Source organism: Bubalus kerabau, chromosome 4 (genome assembly GCF_029407905.1).
Source record: "Bubalus kerabau isolate K-KA32 ecotype Philippines breed swamp buffalo chromosome 4, PCC_UOA_SB_1v2, whole genome shotgun sequence".
Taxonomy (NCBI): domain Eukaryota; kingdom Metazoa; phylum Chordata; class Mammalia; order Artiodactyla; family Bovidae; genus Bubalus; species Bubalus kerabau.
The window spans coordinates 137,724,998-137,745,242 of NC_073627.1; the positions used below are offsets into that span (position 1 = coordinate 137,724,998).

At 47.3% G+C, this 20,245-nt stretch overlaps 1 protein-coding gene across 1 annotated transcript; it reads left to right on the top strand.

The window, feature by feature from the left end:
- Positions 1 to 5,980: 5,980 nt before the first annotated feature.
- CHMP7 (charged multivesicular body protein 7) lies at positions 5,981 to 19,512 on the top strand. Its single transcript, XM_055578741.1, has 10 exons — positions 5,981 to 6,413; positions 8,337 to 8,508; positions 14,107 to 14,292; positions 14,428 to 14,561; positions 15,712 to 15,760; positions 16,005 to 16,124; positions 16,409 to 16,507; positions 16,741 to 16,801; positions 17,576 to 17,755; positions 17,969 to 19,512. Exons 1-10 carry the CDS (start codon positions 6,115 to 6,117, stop codon positions 18,019 to 18,021), a joined length of 1,353 nt encoding a protein of 450 aa, XP_055434716.1. The 5' UTR covers positions 5,981 to 6,114; the 3' UTR covers positions 18,022 to 19,512.
- The last annotated feature ends 733 nt before the right edge of the window (positions 19,513 to 20,245 follow it).

Here is a 20,245-nt window from a genome sequence, read left to right on the forward strand (position 1 = left end):
AGAGCTGTGCCTTGAGTAATGACAGTGAGCATGCATGCATGCTCAGTCACTCCAGTCACGTCCGATTCTTTGGGGCCCTATGGACCATGCCCTGCCAGGCTCCTCCAATGACAGTGAACCGTGAACCAAAACATGAAATTGGCAACTATTTGTAACTGAGGTTAAAAAAAATGGTATGTCACTATTAACTATTAATTACATGACATGGAAGTTGTATTTTGTACAATGTACAGATAACAGCCTTGTAGAGTCAGTTAAATAGACTCCTCTCTTTGAAAGATTTTGAGATTTGATCTTGTGTTCAGGTTTCCCTTGGATTTTATTATGCTTTATCTGAGAGCAAAGTTTGGCCATAATATTCTCAGTTCGTAAAGAATTCAAATATTTATCCAACTTAAAACTTCATGGAATATTGTCATTCTAGATGTGGTAATTAAAATAATGCATAACAGTGAAAAAAGGTCAGAAGTATGATTCATAAATAAAACATTCTGAAAATTTATTCTACTTAAAGATATCTAAACAAAATATATTTATTTCTATGTTAAAGGCAGAAGTTTCTAAATTTTTTAACATTTATTCACATAGTTTAAGAGGAAACATTTTTCTAGTAAACATCAAAATAAAAATCTAAAAATACTTAAGCAGAATAAAACATTCTCTGAATAGAGTCAGAATCAATTTTTATCATTATACATTTTCTAAAATTTTTATATCTAAGTATGAAAGTTGGAAAAATATATAGTTAACCAATATTAAAATATCCTAAAAATAATGAATTGCAGTATTCTGGTTTTAGATCTACATTTTTAATGTTTCAACCTCATTTTTTAACCTTAAAATATTTTAGTGATTTTTAAAGTCAATATCTCTTAAGACATTTTTAGGAAAAGATCTAACTATTCATTTACTTGGCTCAGTGGTAAAGAATTCGCCTGCCAATGCAGGAGACGTGGGTTCATTCTTGGATACAGGAAGATCCCACACGTGGCAGAGCAGCTAAGCCCGTGCACTACAACTATTGAGCCAGTGCTCTGGAGCCCAGGAGCCGCAACTACTGAGCCCGCGTGCTGCAGCTGCTGAAGCCTGTGTGCCTGGAGCCTGTGCTCTGCAACAACGCAAGGTAGAGCAGCCCCTGATGTAAGCCGTCCCTGCTCTCCACAACTAGTAAAAGCCTGTGCACAGCAACAAAGACCCAATGCAACCAAAAATACATAAGTAAATAGTAAAAATAATAATAATAAAATAAAATTTATAGGGGGTAGGGATAAATTGTGAGATTGGGATGGACATACACACTACTATATATAAAATAACCAATAAGAACCTACTGTATAGCACAGAAAACTGTACTCAGTACTCTGTAATGGCCTATATGGGAAAAGAGTCTAAAAAAGGAGTGGATATATGTATATGCATACCTGATTCACCCTGCTGCAAACCTGAAACTAACATGAAACTGTAAATCAACTATTCTCCAATAAAATTTTTTTAATTTATTTATTTTTAATTGGAGAATAATTGCTTTACAATATTGTATTGGTTTCTGCATATATCAACAGGAATTAGCCATAGGTATACATATGTCCCCTCCCTTTTGAAGCTCCCTCCAACCCCCAGTCCCACCCCTCTAGGTTGTCACAGAGCATGGAATTTAAGCTCCCTGAGACATACAGCAAATTCCCAGTGGCTATCTATTTTCCATATGGTAATGGAAATGTTTAACCCTACTCTCCCAATTCGTCCCATCCTCTCCTTCCCCCCTTGTATACACTAGTCTGTTCACTATGTCTGTGTGTCCATAAAAATTTTTAAATATAAATTTATATAATTTAGTATATATACTGGAAATATAGGTAGTTCTCAGTCATTACTTTTGAATGAATGCAGAGCCAACATATACCATCATAGCATATCATTCCCTCTTAAATACCCTTCACTGAATTCTTTTGTTTGGAGAAGTAGCCGGAAGGTTCTGGAGGCAGGAGATAGGGCCTGGAGGATGGTGCTGATGGGACTGTAGGAGACTTCTTTTTTTCTGTTTTCCCTACTAATGCTCCCTTTGTTGCCTATAATCAGCCTCTGGCTGAATATGTATCAGGGTGTTTTGTATGTTCCTAAGGGTACAGATTTGGTGACTTTGAGAGCTGCAGTCCATCAGATTAAATATACATGTATATGCTTTCATGTTGGGCTTTCCCAGTGTAAACACAGTGTTTCCCAGGTGTTAAAGAATCCACCTGCAATGCTGGAGATGTGAGCTTGATCCCTGGTCCGGGAAGATCCCCTGGAGGAAAGCATGGCAACCCACTCCAGTATTCTTGCCAGGAGAATCCCATGGACAGAGAAGCTTGACAGACTACAGTCCATGGGGTCGCAAAAGAGTTGGACATGACAGAGGGACTAAACAACAACAGGATGAAAAATAGCCAGTCCCACAGAGCAGAGGAAGAGTGCTGGGCCTGAAAACTCAGCAGTGTGAAAGTTTGCTGTGTATCCAATCACCCCTCTCAGGATCAGCAGAGCTTTCTTTCCATTTCCACTACTCCCAGTAGCTCTTCCAATCTCCAAAAGGTGGAAGCAGAGAACTATGCACCCAGAGGTGTCAGGAACCCAGTGGTACTTCTGAGATACAGGTGGCCACAACTTTGCTCTCCTGAAAATGCTTAGGTGGTGTGTGTGCTTAGTCGCTCAGTTGTGTCTGACTCTTTGCGACCCCATGGACTCCTCTGTCCATGGGGATTCTCCAGGCCAGAGTCCTGGAGTGGGTTGCCATGTCCTCCTCCAGGGGATATTCCCAACCCAGGGATCAAACCCACATCTCCTGCATTGCAGGCAGATTCTTTACCATCTGACCACCAAGGAAAATGGTTAGGAGCAGGACTATTTTATCAGATTCAGGGACTAGGGTAGAAAGAATAACCTGGACTCTTTCATGACATAGACCAACGGGTCGTTTTATAGGGTATGACAGCATAGCTGAAATATGTTTCTCAGGGTACAACTCACATTATATACTATTCTTTTCTGGAATGTTTTCCACCAGACTCATAGTAGTCATGATACAACTTTCCCTTCTGTAAAATGGAAGAAGTACCAAAACAACTTACAGGGTTGGATTAAAATTTGTTCTTTGTTTATAAAGCCAGACATTAGTTAAAGTGGTCAGGACAGATTTTAATCAGTAATATACTATTACAATAGGAAAAAGTCCAGGGTGAACTGAACTCAACTTTCATTTGTACAGAGGTTCCAAATAGGAAAAGGAGTACGTCAAGGCTGTATATTGTCACCCTGCTTATTTAACTTATATGCAGAGTACATCATGAGAAACGCTGGGCTGGAAGAAGCACAAGCTGGAATCAAGATTGCCGGGAGAAATATCAATAACCTCAGATATGCAGATGATACCACCCTTATGGCAGAAAGTGAAGAGAAACTCAAAAGCCTCTTAACGAAAGTGAAAGTGGAGAGTGAAAAAGTTGGCTTAAAGCTCAACATTCAGAAAACGAAGATCATGGCATCTGGTCCCATCACTTCATGGCAAATAGATGGGGAAACAGTGGAAACAGTGTCAGACTTTATTTTTCTGGGCTCCAAAATCACTGCAGATGGTGACTGCAGCCATGAAATTAAAAGACACTTACTCCTTGGAAGGAAAGTTATGACCAACCTAGATAGCATATTGAAAAGCAGAGACATTACTTTGCCAACAAAGGTCTGTCTAGTCAAGGCTATGGTTTTTCCTGTGGTCATGTATGCATGTGAGAGTTGGACTGTGAAGAAGGCTGAGCACCAAAGAATTGATGATTTTGAACTGTGGTGTTGGAGAAGACTCTTGAGAGTCCCTTGGACTGCAAGGAGATCCAACCAGTCCATTCTGAAGGAGATCAGCCCTGGGATTTCTTTGGAAGGAATGATGCTAAAGCTGAAACTCCAGTACTTTGGCCACCTCATGCAAAGATTTGACTCATTGGAAAAAACTCTGATGCTGGGAGGGATTGGGGGCAGGAGGACAAGGGGACGACAGAGGATGAGATGGCTGGATGGCATCACTGACTCGATGGACGTGAGTCTGAGTGAACTCCGGGAGTTGGTGATGGACAGGGAGGCCTGGCGTGCTGTGATTCATTGGGTCGCAAAGAGTTGGACACGACTGAGTGACTGAACTGAACTGAATGGGGCTCTTTAAAGGGAGAATGAGGGAATGGGTAAGAGGATGAGGGTGTCTCAGCAGGGTTAGGGCAGTGAGAAATTACAAAAAAAAAAAAAAACCCACAAAAGGAGGTTGATCCCTGTAAACTAACTAGGGCTTATCAGAGTAAGACTCCTCCCCTCCCACAGAGGCCAAGAGACAGGGGCCCTGTCTTCAGGTGTTGGATGGAAACAAGCAGTAAAGTTTTTGACAACCTTGAGTGTTCTCAGGTAGGCACTTTAAGAGGTGGCTAGGGTCATCCTGTGAATATGCCTTCAGCTGCTAGAAGCTATGTTAGTCTTTGTTTACATCTTTATAGGCCAAGGTTAACAAGTATAATTAAGAAGAGGCTTCAGAAGGACCTGTCTAGAGTGTGGTCAAGGAAAATTTTTGTCAGTTGCTATGAGTATTAAATGAGATATTGACTGTGAATATAACATAAAGTCTTAATATCAGTGGACACATTCATTCATGTAACCAATCATATCCCTTCTCCTCCTTCAAAATGCTTATTAAAATTCTTCATTAAACTGGGTCCCAACTACTAAACAGCCTGCCACTCAGTGATAACACCTACTACATTATGTGCCAGTTATTTTACATAACATTTCCTTCAAACAACCCCATTAGGAAATAAAATTTTACAAAAGCAGCTCAGAAAGCTTAGGTATTTAATCATGGTCACACAGCCAGTGAGGGGCAGAGGCCAAGTTTACATTCAACTCTGATGATTGTTACCTGGTTCCATTAAAGAAACTCCTTTTGCCTTTTAAATGGTTCCGTTAAAAAGAAAACAATTACTCTTAAGACACCAGACATGTTCCTTACTCATGAGGTGTTTTTTTTCTTCTTCCTTTTTTTTGTTTTTGAGACTAACAATATTCTAAGATATTAGAAGGGCAAGAGTCAAGTTATGCATCTTTCAGTTTATGAAACATTTCTATGGGACCACTATGCGATGTAGATATTTAAGGAAATTGCACCTGCCTGCAGGGATCAGGACACAGACTGGTAAATGCTAACCCATCCACTCCAGAAAAGAGATCAACAATCATGCAGTCTGAAATGGTTTCAAGAAAGGTTTTGTTGTTCTTATTTGTTTGTTTGGGGACCTCGCCACGAGGCTTGTGGGATCTCTGCTGCCCTACCAGGCATGAAACCCATGCCTCCTACAGTGCAAGCGGGGAGTGTTAACCACTGGATCGCCAGGCAAGTCCCTCAAGGAAGATCAGAATTGGGCTCGATCTTAAGGGATCTGTTGGATACTGATTCTGAGAAGGAAACAGAAGGGTTACTCCCGGGTAGAAGGTGTGGAGCAAGAAAAGTAGAAGCGTGTATATTCCTGAAAATCGGTGTATAACATTGTCAGAGAGCTTGAGTGACAGTTTTGTTCATCCGCTGACATTACTGTAAACGAAGGCTAACTTGCAAGTTTAAATGTCCGAAGTAAGACCGCCGGGTCAAGCAGCGATGAACGGTGATCCACGCGGCAATCCTGGTGCCTCTGAGGGCCCTTAGCGACACGCTCGAGTCCTAGTACCTGAAACCACCACAAGTTTAAGGCATAATCATTCGCCTCTCTACAACGCTCGGTCAAACTCTATGATTCCCGAGGGGGCGCGACGCTCACCTACCCGCCGCGCACGCGCGACGTCCTCCTTTCCGCACAAAGGCTGCGGGAGGAGGGGTCGGCGCAAGCGCTCTGAGCTTCTTAGAAAATAGGGTCATTTTTTTCGCCTCCTGGCGCAGGCTGGGTAAAGAGAAGCATGCGCCGTGAGGACGTACGAGACTTATTTCACGCGGCGGTGACGTAATGACAGAGGAGGAGGTGGCCCAGGAACGGAAGCCGGGAGGGAACCAGGGCGGAAGGGGACTAGGGCCAGGCTTGTGTTCGGTTCCTTGGCGGGGCTGGGGTTCCGATGTGGTCCCCGGAACGGGAGGCCGAGGCCCCGGCCGGGGGAGACCCGGCGGGCCTACTGCCCCCGGAGTGGGAGGAGGATGAGGAGCGCATGTCCTTCCTGTTCTCCGCCTTCAAAAGGAGTCGCGAGGTGAACAGCACCGACTGGGACAGCAAGATGGGCTTCTGGGCGCCGTTGGTGCTGAGCCACAGCCGCCGCCAGGGGGTGGTGCGCCTGCGTCTGCGGGACTTGCAGGAGGCCTTTCAACGCAAGGGCAGCGTCCCGTTGGGGCTGGCCACCGTGCTGCAGGACCTGCTGCGGTGAGGGCGGGCCCGGCCGGGGGGCGGGGCGGCTCCCCATGGGCAGCGACCCAGGCAGTTCTCCCGGGCGCACCGCGCCCAGTCCCGGGTCTGGCTTTCAGGAGCCGTCTGTGTTTGCTCAGTGGGCTAAGGAGGCCAGGTTAGGGGTGTTTGGAGGGAATGGGAGGTGGGGTATGGAGGAAATTGAGAGGCCAGGATAGCCTGATTAGATGCAATCCAGACGGTAAGAGGAGAAGCCAGCCTGGCGGAGGTGACAGTGATCTGTACTGGAATCCCGTTATGTAGGGGCTTCCAAATGTGAATAACCCCACAACAGAAGGTCTGCGAGACAGGATTTATTGAACTAAGAAAGGGCGGAGCTAAGAAGAAAGTAGTGGTAGGGGAGAGGTGTGTAGGGACCTTGCCAACAGCCCCCCGGCACAGGTATTGTGTCTGGCCTGTCTTGGCTTGTCCTTGGCACAGGCTATTTAGAGCGGAGGACATGACTGAGTATCTTGGTGATCCGAGAAGGTCCTGTAGGTGCTACCTGTGCGACAGGTGCAGGGTTTTTTAGGTTCCTCAGGCTGGTAGCATGAACATCTAACAGATGAAAGCACTTTGCTGTGTGAGGTATTTTACCTACATCATTTCATCTGGCTCCTTCAGCAGTCCTGCGGTGACGGAATTATCCTCTCAGACAGAAGCAGCTGAGTCTGAGAGAGATGCAGCAACTTACTGGGGGTTACACAAATGGTTAGAGGTTATGTCAGGGCTGCCCCTGGGGTCTTCTGAGTCTCAAGCATTTGCACTCATGTTGTATATGTCATATCCTGAGGGGCCTCTCTAGCACAGTTACTTCGTCGGGGTGGGAGACTGAAGAAAGCCAACTTTGATATGTTGCTTTTAGCTCAACCCTATTCCCAATTAAGAGATCTTCCTTCCTCCCAACCCCCTTCCCTTGACTGACATTGATGGGGCAAGGCATTTCTGGAACTTCTCCGTTCTAGGACAGTTTCCATTCATGCGCCACCTGGGGCACAGGGTAGACAGTAGCTGAAAAAGTCAATGAGGGGCAGGAAGAATCTGAGCTTCCTTATTACAATGGGACCATCCTCTCTCACTTCCTACCCAGAGACCTGTAGTACCTCTATTTCTCCTCTCCTGACTGCTGGCACCCCACTGAGGCTTCCTGAAGTTTGACAGGGTCTGGGACCTGAAGAATTTCTGAGGGAGACATTTTTCCATAGAAGCAGCATAGCAGAGTAGTTAACAGCTTTGATTGAGGCCCAGATAGCCTGGGTGCAAATCCTGGCTCTGCCATATGCTAAATTATGTGACTGAGGAAAAAATATGTACCTCTCCATAAGCCTCAGTTTGATCAGTTATAAAACATGATTGTACTTAGATTTATTTTGTGTATTTGAAGAGATACTCCTTAGCACCCCTTAGCACAGTGACTGGCCCATGGGAAGCATTCAGTAAAATTAGCTCCTTATTACTAGGACTTTGAAATGCTTGTGCCTTATCTACACCCAAGCTTAGGACTAGCAGAAAACCCTTTCTCTGAACTGCTTTGTCTTCATCCTCATGTCTTGCCCTTGACACTAATCCGTTATTGTTTTGAGCTCCCTTCGTTAAGGGAAGTCTCAACACAGGCCCTGTGGCCTCCTGTGTCTCTGGAGCTTTATCAGAGAGCTTGCATTTTGGAGCCAAATTATAGTTTAGCTTTGGCCTCTGTCATCTTCAGTCCCTCAGTTTTCTCTTGCCAAAAATTGTGAGGCTTGGAGCTGGAGCGTAAACAGTATTACTCACAGTAGCTGACATGAAGGTGCCTAGTAAATGGTGCTTATGAAGATGATGATCACATTCCTTTTTGGGCTAAGGAGGGAGGTGAGTCCATTGCAGTAAAGCCTACCACCTGCCCTTTTCTTTCTTCACCGGCAGTCGAGGGGAGCTGCAGCGGGAGTCCGACTTCATGGCCAGTGTAGACAGCAGCTGGATCTCCTGGGGGGTCGGAGTCTTCCTGCTGAAGCCCCTCAAGTGGACTCTTTCCAACATGCTAGGGGATCATAAGGTTCCTGCCGAGGAGGTGCTCGTGGCTGTGGAGCTTCTTAAGGTGGGTGCTCAGGAGTGAGAGGTCTGGGTGTCATCTGGGGTGATGACAGGACCCTCCACGTTTCTTGGGTGGCTTGGGTGAATCATTAGAAAATGAACCAATCTTTTTTATGGGTTGACAGAGCTGATAACTGAGTTTATCTGACCTTCCTTTTGCTATACTTTGTAGCAATGAGTTGTTGGTTGGACTTGTATCTTTCAAGGGTGAACCTCTATCTAGAAATTGTCAGTTACACACAGTTGAGTAATTTCTATATTTGTAGGGATTAATGATAAACTAAAGTTTAGAAAACTTGGTTGCCATTTCCTCTTTCAGCTTTGCCCTCCCCTAAATCAGTAAACTGGGCTTCCCTGGTGGCTCAGTGGTAAAGAACCTGCCTGCCAGTGCAGAAGATGCGGGTTCGATCCCTGGATGGGGAAGATCCCCTGGAGAAGGAGATGGCAAACCACTCCAGTATTCTTGCCTGGGAAATCCCATGGACAGAGGAGCCTGGGTTGAAAAAAAGTCCATGGGTCCCTACAGTCCATGGGTTGAAAAAGAGCTGGGCACAACTGAGTGACTAAACAGCAACAACAAATCAGCAAACTAGGCTCAGATGTCCTTTCTCACTTACTTACCACCATCAAAGAAGCCACCAGGCTCTTTTCCTTTCATGCTCTTCTGGTCATTCAGCTTCCTCCTGGCCTGCCTTCTGTCCAAAGCCCAGAGCATGCAACTGATGCCAGACAACTTCTCTCATCTACACCCTTGGCTTCTCTGCAGCTCTCAGGCCACACCAGAGACACCAGCAAATCAACCACCTTAGATCAGCCCCATGGTCCTTCATTTCTGCTGGAAAAAAATGGCTCTGTCAGCAGGAGTGGGGCCCCTTTCAAAGTCCCAGCTTTAGGAGGGCCCTCGGAGCCACTCTGCTGCCTGGTGTTCCTGTCCCCTGCCCCACACACCCGCTTCATGCTCTCTGTAGATACTGCACTGAGAACATAGAATCCCCTTAGTCGCACTTCAACTTTCTGTCTTACCGCTTCCAATTTGACCTCCTCTCAGCCCTGCTTCCTCCCCAGGCTCAGAGGATGAAGTGTCCTTCCTCTGTCCCCTATGTGCTCAGCCCTTAGTGGCATCAGTGACCCTCCCGATCTGTATATTCCTTCCCCCTCTTTCATGCTGTCCTTCAGCCTGTAAACCCACCCCAGTTTTCCCATCTCAGGATGACTCCTTGTGGGACCTGGGGCCCCGACTGGTCACTGCTGTGTCTCTCCTTCTCAGGCAAGCTTTGCTGTCCCCACATCTTTACTTCCACACACACTTTTTTTTTTTTAAGATTATTTGATTTTATTTTTGGCTGTGCTGGATCTTCATGGCTGCGAGAGGGCTTTATCTCATTGCAGCCAGCAGGGGCTATTCTCTAGTTCTGGTGCACGGGCTTTACATTGTGGTGGCTTCTCCTGCTGCGGAGCACGGGCTGTAGCCAAATGGGCTCAGTAGTTGTGGCGTATGGGCTTAGTTGTTCTATGGCATGTGAGATCTTCCTTGACCAGGGATGGAACCTGTGTCCCCTCATTGCAAGGCAGATTCTTAACCACTGGACCCCCAGGGAAGCCCTCCACCTACTCTATAACCCCGGGCAGACCTGCATCACCCCCACCGCTCCACCTGACTGTGGTGGGCAAGGTTATAGTAACCTTGTGTGTCTGTGTGTGTGTGTGTTTATAAAGTTGACTGAACAAGTGTCTATAAAGTAGACTTGCAGACAGTGGTTATTTTTGAAACTCACCAAACCCAACCTTCCCTGATGGCTCAGTGGTAAAGTATCCACCTGCAATGCAGGAGACCTGGGTTTGATCCCTGGGTTGAGAAGACCCCCTGGAGAAGAGAATGGGTACCCACTCCAGTATTCTTGCCTAGAGAATCCTAAGGACAGAGGAGCCTGGTGGATTGCAGTCCATGGGGTTGCAAAGAGTCAGACACAACTGAGTGACTAACATTTGAATGCCGTAATCGCTTGAAGTCCAGCCTCAGAGCCCTGGAGGCTTCCACACAGCTGGGGCCAGGTTGCAACCCCCAGCCCCCACCCCATGAGAAGCTCCAGTTTTTCCTCACCCCGACAGACAGCCCTCCTCCCTGCCACCTCAGCCTGGGGATCAAGTCTCCAAAATCTACCTGCTCTCCCTGTCCCCTGGGATTTTTGACTAAGCAGCATGCATCTTCTTCAGGAAAACACCTCTCCCCCTCTGCACTACCCTCCCTCTCAGCCTCCAGGGCTCGGCCAGGGACACACAGCTTAGTGGTTTAAGTGGTTCTGGGCCAGCCCTTTCCCTCCTTGTGGTCTTTTCCCCCAGGTGTTCTCTAGCCTGGAGCAATGGGGGGTCCATCCATTTATCCTCACAGTTGTGGTTTTGGACTCAGTGTTTTGAGAGCAAAGGCAGAGGTGGGGGTAGATGGGAGTGGAATCACAGAAATCTTCTAAGAACCAACAATTTTTGACAGCAGAGAAGTCTAATCCTCTTTAGATAGAGAAATAAATCTGGCTCTTCAGGGGCATGGACTGTTAATGTTAACTCTGTGTGGCTCAGACAGTAAAGCGTCTGTCTGCAGTGCGGGACACCCGGGTTTGATTCCTGTGTCCGGAAGATCCCCTGGAGAAGGAAATGGAAATCCACTCCAGCACTCTTCCCTGGAAAATCCCATGGACGGAGGAGCCTGATAGGCTACAGTCTATAGGGTCGCAAAGAGTCCGACACAACTGAGCAACTTCACTTTCAGCTTACATCACTACACAGAACACTTTGATGCTTAATCTCATTCGATGACATCTGCTACCAAATATATGATGACTTCAGATACATGGTTTTCTCCTGGGAAGGAGACTTGTTTTCATGTGTGAAAATAAAGGGTCTTATCTGGATATTTTTATAAAACCAAAGAAAGCCTGTTTCTGAGGTAAACTGGCTTTCCCAAGTCTAAATGCAGAAAGCAGCCAGCAAGTTTTAATCTTATTTGAAAGAAATACAAAATAGTAAAAATTGCCCATAGAGTTTGTGATTTGCAAAAATTGTACAAAGAAAGTTTCCTTTCTGTTCATCCCATCTCCACCTCTTTGGGTACATTCCCTTCCCAGTTCTGTTTGCAGAAGCACACTCCCTTCTTATTGACCTTATTATGTTACTTTCCATTTTATCTTCTTTTTGGCATTTAGTACTTCCTGAAATTCTTATTTACTTGTATTTTATCTTTCTCCCCCACCAGAAGGGACAAATTTCATGGGGCCTGGGAACAGTGCCTGGTACATAGTAGAGAGTCAGTAAATATTTGTTAACACAGTAAGTGAATATACACATGCACAATTTGTTGTTCACTTGCTCCGTCATGTTCAGATCTTGGCGACCCCATGGACTGTAGCCCACCACCTGGTGGGCCTCTGTCCATGGGATTCTCTAGGCAAAAATACTGAAGTGGGTAGCCATTTCCAGGGGATCTTAACCAACCCAGGAATGGAACCTGTGTCTTCTGCATTGGCAGGTGGATTCTTCACCACTGAGCCACCAGGGAAGCCCATATACATACATATATAAATGTTACCTTATTTTACCTATTGGTCTACAACCAGCTTTTTTTTTTTTTTTCCCCACCTTTATCTATCATGAGCACCCTTCTAGGTCCCTACATGATATAGATCTACTTCATTCTTTTGGATGGCTGCATAATAATCAATGGACTTGCCACAATTTATCCAGTAGTTACCACACAAATGGATATTTAAGTCATTACAATTTCTCTCTGTTACAAGAAATACTTCTTTGACAGCTTTGTGCCTACATGTATACTCTTCACTTTTTTCTAGAAATGTGTATGCACATTTTAAGTTTTAACAGAAATTACTAAATTACTTTTCAGAAGTTTGTACTAATTTATGCTTTCATGAAGATTACATTAAAGTACCCAGTCTCCTCACATCCTTGCCGGCACTGGATAACACAAGTCTTTTAAATATTGTCAGTTTGATGAATAAAAATACTTCCTTTTTGGAATTTGAGCATTTTTTCACCTATTCACTGGCCATTTACATATTCTCTTCTGTGAATTGCCTCTTTATAGCCTTTGCCTGTTTTTATTTTGGATTCTTTGTCTTTTATATTATTGGTGGGAGTTTTCTATTTATTAAGGGTGTGTGTGCGCGCGCGCGTGTGCGGACTTAGTCACTCAGTCATGTCTGACTCTTTGCAACCCCACAGACTGTAATCTGCATGAGAGACCCAGGTTTGATTCCTGGGTTGGGAAGATCCCCTGCAGGAGTGCATGGCAACTCACTCCAGTATTCTTGCCTAGAGAATCCCATGGACAGAGGAGCCTGGCTGGCTACAGTCCATAGAGTCTCAAAGAACTGGACATGACAGAGAAACTACACTTTCATATATATATGTATATAAATGATATATTTAGTATTAAGAATTTAATACTGTCTCTCAGTTTCTTGTTTTAATTTTTACTTATGATGTCTTTTACTATATAAAAGTTTTTATATTTCTATAGATTTTTCAAATTTTCCTTTTTGGCTACTGAATTTCTGCTCTTACTTAGAAAGGCGTAACTTTTCTGCGCTTGCTTAGAAAGACATAACCCTCTACTTCAAAGGTTAATAAGATTTTTTTTTAAAGCATTGTCTTCAAATATTTTATGCTTTCATTTTCTCAATTTAAATTTTAATAATGTAGTAGGTATTTTTGTATATGTGGTAAAGAAGACTCAGATTTCATGCTGCTGCTCATGACTATTCCTCTTCCTGAGATGACCTTCCCACCAACATCCCACCTAATGACTTACCTACGGGATTCTGCTCAACAACTATTATTTTCTGAGCAATTGCTGGACTCCTGGGTAGTCCTTCTCTGTATTTTCATAGCATCCTATGCATACTTCAGTACATATTTCTTATTTGCAGAAGACTGAAAGTGTAATTTGCACAGAGGAGGAAGACCATGGCATTGTTTCTTGGAACCTGTGTTTCTTAGACTTCTCATCTAAGTCTAAAGATTCCTAAATTCTCACAAAAATCCCATCCCATACTTCCCTCTTGGGGCACTTTCTAGACTTGGTACTATTCCAGTTTGCAGGATTGCCATTTGGCATAAAAGTGGAGAGATCAGGACTGGCTGGGAGTTTATAGACATCATCTCCATCCACCTTCTCCGGCTTGCCAAGGACCAGTGAGACCGACTGGTCCAGGATCACACAGGCTGGCCTGACCACCAGCCTTGGCTCTTCATCTGTGGCCATGCCACCACACCACACTGCTTCCTTCTCCCCTTAGGGGCCCATAGGCAAGGGAGATGCAGGAACACGGAGTCCCAAATGGAAGGGCAAGCCCAGAGCTGGCTCCCAACATACCATGTACCTTATTTCACCCATGCTCACCAGACATTCCTCCAAGGTTTAAAAAAAACATGACTCCTTTTTCCTTTTCCAAAGCTGAGGACAGGGTGGACGCTCCCCTGCTCTTACCTCGTGTGTCGCGTGACCGTGGATCTGAAGCACGGGCTTAGGGCTCTCAGGTTTCTGGGGGCAGCAATCCCTCCCCACAAGCACTTTGCACTTCCCCTGCAGGAGAAAGCTGAGGAGGTGTACCGTCTGTATCAGAACTCCCCACTCTCCTCGCACCCTGTGGTGGCCCTGTCAGAGCTCAGCACTCTGTGTGCGGGCTCCTGTCCGGACGAGAGGACCTTCTACCTGGTGTTGCTGCAGCTGCAGAAAGAGAAGCGGGTCACCGTCCTGGAGCAGAATGGGGAGAAGGTACGGGAACACTTCCTTCTCACCCCACTCCCAGAGACCTTGTCCACTGTGTGCTGACATAGCCGCCAGAACCCCTGCCCAGGGGTTTCTCAGCATTCGGGGTCAGAGCAGCAGTAAGTTGTCCTGTCCCTTCAGATCGTGAAGTTTGCCCGAGGCCCCCACGCTAAGGTCTCTCCTGTCAACGACGTGGATGTCGGGGTCTACCAGCTGATGCAGAGTGAACAGCTGCTGTCCCGCAAGGTGGAGTCCTTGTCCCAGGAAGCCGAGAGGTAACTCCCCCTGAGCTGAGTGCCCCAGACCTCACCCTGGCCGGCCCTCAGAGCCGGCAAAGCACTGGCAACCGTGGGCTCTTTAAAAAGAAGAATTAAGGTTATATTTTGCTGATTAGGAAAGTACTAACTGCTCAGTGCAGCAGTCACAGAAAGCACCAATTATCATAAAGGAAACCAAAATGAATTCTTCCCCCTACAAGTGCAGCTGTTAGCACTGTGTTTATGTTCTTCCAAGCCATCATCCATTTAACCAGTGTTTACTGAGCCAGCCCTTATCTTGGGGATGTGTTGAGTTGGCTGAAGAGTTCATTCAGGTTTTTTGGTAAGATCTTACAGAAAAACCTGAATGAACTCTTTAGCCAGCCCAATAGTAGTGAATGCGCCAGGTATATACAGTCTTCTGGGGGTCTTGGTAAGGGACCCCTGCCCTTCCCCTCGGATGACCATGCAGGACATCCCTGCTGAAGACATGTAAGCACTTCCCCGAAAGGTAGGATATATAGATGTGGAATCAGAATGTGCTTGTTCACACCCTCTTACAGCAGGAGAATCCCCACCTTGTGGGAACGCCAAGGTCATTGGAGGTGTTAGGAAGTCATTCCCTGCCTGCTGGCTTTCCAGGTGGTGCTAGTGGTAAAGAGTCTGCCTGCCAATGCAGGAGACATAAGAGACTAGGGTTTGGTCCCTGGGTTGGGAAGATCCCCCGAAGGGGAGCATGGCAACCCCCTCTAATATTCTTGCCTGGGAAAATCCCATGGACAGAAGAGCCTGGCAGGCCATAGTCTGTGCAGTCACAAAGGGTCGGACGCCACTGACGCAACTTAGCACACCCTACCTGCTAGCTCCCAGGATGGCAGTCTGTCTTTAAGGCACCTTGTCGATCTGTTTTCCCTCTCTATGAATTGAAATAACTTTTCCTTGGTTGTTTGCCTTCCCCACATGCAGACCCCCCTCCCAGCTCATATCTCAACCTGCTGCAGGGCTTTGGCCATGGGTGGTTGGGCATCGTTTTTCTGGCCACTGGGTGAAATGAATTTGCTCTTCAGATTTGAAAAGTACCTTCACCAAAGGTGCTACTTCTGGGGACACTTGAGGACCCTGCCATCCCCCTCCTATGGCCTCGTCATCTTAAGCTGTCCCTTTGTAGGTATAAAGAAGAAGCCCGCCGGGCATGCCGAGCAGGGAAGAAGCAGCTGGTGAGTTTTGTCTCCCCACTCCCCACCCCCAGCTGTGTCCTGGTGCCCTAGGATGGCAGTGAGAGGAGCCCAGTTCAGAGAGCAGCCTTCTCAAGGCTAGAGCAGAATGTCTGTGGGTGGCCCAGGCATCATGATGGCTTGCTTTACAAACCCGGGGTGGGTCTTACCTTCTGGGAAGGGCTGTCTTCCTTGGGCCCTTTGGCCTACCTGGTTTGGCATTAACCATGTCTCCACGCCCCACTAGGCCCTGAGGTCTCTCAAGGCCAAGCAGCGGACAGAGAAGCGCATCGAGGCCCTGCATGCCAAGCTGGACACAGTTCAAGGCATCCTGGACCGGATCTATGCCTCGCAGACAGATCAGATGGTAGCTACTGCCCCTCTGCCCCAGTGCTTGGCCAGTTCTGTGCGGTGTCCGCCCCTCCTCCCTTCCACTGAGGCTTTGCTGTCTGGAGAAGGCTGGGGTTCTTTCAGGATATGGTTGGGACTGCCTTTGCCCCTCCTGTTGGGAAGTTTTGGGCTTAGTTGACATGGGGTGAATCGTGCTTGGGTAAGGGGGAAAAAACCAAAGCTGTCTTCTGGAGACAGAACAATGTGGTCTATATTTTGCCCAGTGCTCTTCATCTGCACTGACCACTGCTTTCTCTTTAGGTTTTCAATGCCTATCAGGCCGGGGTGGGAGCGCTGAAACTCTCCATGAAGGATGTCACAGTGGAGAAGGCAGAGAGCCTTGTGGATCAGATCCAGGAGGTATGGAGGTTGGGCAGGGCACGTACCTACACCAGACAGTTCTGAGGACAGAAGTGACTTTGTTGTATTGATATTTGCTTCCTTCCCCAACTGTTGACTTGGTGAACTTGAGGAAGCTTCCCCCAGTTCTCAGATGGGACAGCACTACTTTGTAATCCTGAACATTGAAACCCAAAGACTGAGATCCCCAGAGATGCATTCAGAGTTCACGGCCTGGCGCTTTTCTCTTGCAGCTTTGTGACACCCAGGATGAAGTTTCTCAGACACTGGCTGGCGGGGTAACCAATGGCCTAGGTGAGTTGACAAGATGATTCTGTCGTCTTTCCTTTCTAAGCAGACTTCGCCTCTGTGCAGGGATAGGTCTGGCCAGGATCTGTTCTCCTAATGCAGGCAGGGCTCTCCCCCATCTCCGGGGCTTCTCTGCAGGAGTAATGGGAAGGAATTGGCCTTTCTTCCTTGACAGGCTGTTGACCAGCCCCTCAGCACTCCAGGGCCCCTTACTCCCTGGGCATCTTCCTAGGGCAAGGAGAAGCAGGGTCAGTTCCTTGGTGTAAACAAAATAAACCTCCTCAGTGACTTAGCTCTATGTGTGGACAAAGAGTATCCGCTTGAAGGTGCCCTTTGCCTCCCAACTCACACGATTGATTTATTGATTGATTGGCTATGCTAAGTCTTTGTTGCTGCACATGGGCTTTCTCTAGTTGCAGTAAGCGAGGGCTGCTCTCTAGTTGCAGGGTTCAGGCTTTTCACTGTGGTGGCTTCTCTTGTCATGGAGCACGGGCTCTCTACAGTGCAGGCTCAGTAGTTGTGGTGCATGGGTTTAGTTGCCCCACGGCCTGTGGGATCTTCCTGGACGAGGGATTGAACCTATGTTTGCTGTATTGGCAAGCAGACTTTTAACCACTTGACCACCAGAGAAGCCCATCACACAGTTTTTTTTAATAATCCTTCAAGAAGGCCTGGGCATCTTTTGTAAGGCTGAGCTGGGTTTGCTGTCCACAGTCCTTGATCATTAATGCATTTCCTCCCTGGACTTCCTCGTGTCCTTATGTCGCCTCTTCTCGCCAGACTTTGACAGTGAGGAACTGGAGAAGGAGTTGGACATCCTGCTTCAGGACACCACCAAAGAACCTTCGGATCTGCCCGACAACCACCAGGAGACGTTTTATATCAACAGTGTGCCTAACACTAGGATCTCAGATGCCGAACTTGAAGCTGAACTTGAGAAACTGTCCTTATCAGAGGGAGGTAGGGAGCTGTGTTCCAAGGGTGGCTGGTGGGCTTGTGACCCTCTGGCTCATGGTTAATGGGTCCCAACACGCTTGCTCCATCTGCCAGGGTACCAAATGGGGGAAGGGAGTCCTGGGCTCCTTATTTATATTAAGACTCAGTCCCTTAAACACTGGGGTGCTTTCATCTGAGAGATCTGCCATAGAGTTCAGCCATTTCTTCTCCCTGCAGGTTTGGTCCCAAGCAGGAAATCTCCAAAAAGACAATTGGAACCGACTCTCTAAAGCCATTGTAGGACCCTCAAGTGAAGGACCCTCACATCAGAGAGAGACCAGGCTTGCGTGTATGTGTGTGTGTGTGTGTACATAGTTATTTAAACGAGAAACTCGGAATGTGTTGGGAAGAGGAGGAAGGACAAGCACTGCTGCGTCTGGATGCCGCCACTTACCACGGGCACTGAGAGTTTCTGGAAGCGTGCGCCCAAGGCGTGCTGCCAGCCGAAGTCATGGCCCTGCCTTCTCATCTTTCTAGTGCCACAGTTTATACGGTTCTGTGTGTGCCCTGTCGTCTCTCATAGCCTGCAGTCCTGCCATGGGCTCAGTTAGGTTTGTCTTCCCCCACCAGCCTCATTCTGGCCAGCGAAGGCGAAAGAGTTTGTGCAGCTTTGCCAAATCAGAGTCTGTCCTCATGCCCCTCCCTGCGCCCCACGTGTTTAGAGGAGTTTATTCTGTCTGTTGGTCCGGTACACAGCTCCCAGCCCCTCTCTGTTCCCTCTGGTAATGAGAAGGAGGAGACTCAAACAGCTGCCACTTTAGGGAGAAATGCACAGCGTAAAACAAGGGGGGAAACACCAGTTCCTTCCCATTACTCCTGTGGAGAAGCCCGGGAGAGAGGGGAGTGGGGAAGAGCCCTGCCTGCACTGGGGCTCCCTGGGGTCCATTGTCAGATTCTCCAGGTGTTCAGAAAGAGAGGTCACCCCCAAGTGGCTCAGAGTCATGATAGTTGGAGAGGGGTCTCGTGGGGTTGATGGACATAGCTGCCTCTTCCATGTTATGCAAAAGAACATCTGTTGACTGGAGAAAGGGTTACTCTGGGTCTTTTGAACTTGACAGAAGCCCTGGTGACTACAGGGCCCCAGGAATCCGCACCCCATCTGCTTTCTAAAAAGGTATCTTTGCCTTGCCCCCATGGTGAATAACTTAAATATAACTTTAACACAAATCAGAAGAATCCACACAACAGCACACCTTCCCTTCGTGAGCCTGGCAGAAAAACACAGGTTCTTTTGTTTGAATTCCAAAAGCATCTTATGTTGTGGCCCAACGCTCAGGGCAGGGCATCTGAGCCAGGATGTGCAATAGAAGCAGAAGACAGTGGCCTTGGCCACGTCAGCTGTGTGCTTCCCCGGTCCTGCTCTGCACCCAGCCCCGCCTCCTGGAGGCCCATCTTCCTACTTTCTTTGACGAGTAGGCGAGGATGGTGGGGGGACAGGCAGGAGAGGGTCTGAATGTGCTGGCAGCAGGGAGAAGACCGAACACCAGCCACACCGCTGCCCTGCTGCAGTCCCAGAGGCCTGCCTGTCCCCTGGCCCTGCCCCTCCCGCTGGGGGTGGCGGAGAGCGAGGGGAGGCATCTGCTCCAGGCCAGGAGCATGATCACTGTTCCACAAATTTCTCTCCCACTCGGCCTTGGGAAACTGATATGCTGGGGGTAAAAAGAAACAATCACTATTTTTTCTTTTTTTATCTGGTAAATAATTAAAAGAAAAAGCCCAAGCGCTTCGTCTTCCTCTGTCTTTTATTTTTTTCTCCTTTTGAACTATTTACTTTGTATTGGGGTATATGGGCTTCCTTGGTGGCTCAGTTGGTAAAAAATCTGCCTAAAATGTAGGAGACCCAGGTTTGATCCCTGGGTGGGGAAGTTCTCCTGGAGAAGGGAATGGCTACCCACTCCAGTATTCTTGACTGGAGAATCCCATGGACAAAGGAGCCTGGCAGGCCACAGTCCTTGGGGGCACAAGAGTCAGACACAGCTTGGCAACTCAACCACCACCACCATACCCGATTAACGATGTGATAGTTTCAGCTGAGCAGCAAAGGGACTCAGCCTTAGATGTAGAAGTATCCATTCTCCCCCAAACTCCCCTCTGATCCAGGCTGCCGCATAACACTTAGCAGTGTTCCATGTGCTATACAGAAGGTAGGTCCTTGTTGGTTATCCATTTTAAATCTAGCAGTATGTACCTGTCCATCCCAAACTCCCTAGCTATCCCTTCCACCCCTCATCCCCCCGCCCCCCAGCAACCATAAGTTCAAGATGTCTGTTCTTTAGGTTGTCCAAGTGCCTTGTTCCTGCTCCCCCATCCTCCCCTCCAGCATACACACTGGCGCCACAGGAGAAGGCTGACTGGCTCCCAAGCAGGTGTCCTGAGTTGCTGTGAAAGTGGGCAGCCTACCCTATCGCTCTCTCAGGTCAACACTGTTATTCAATGACCTCCTTTATTTAAGAG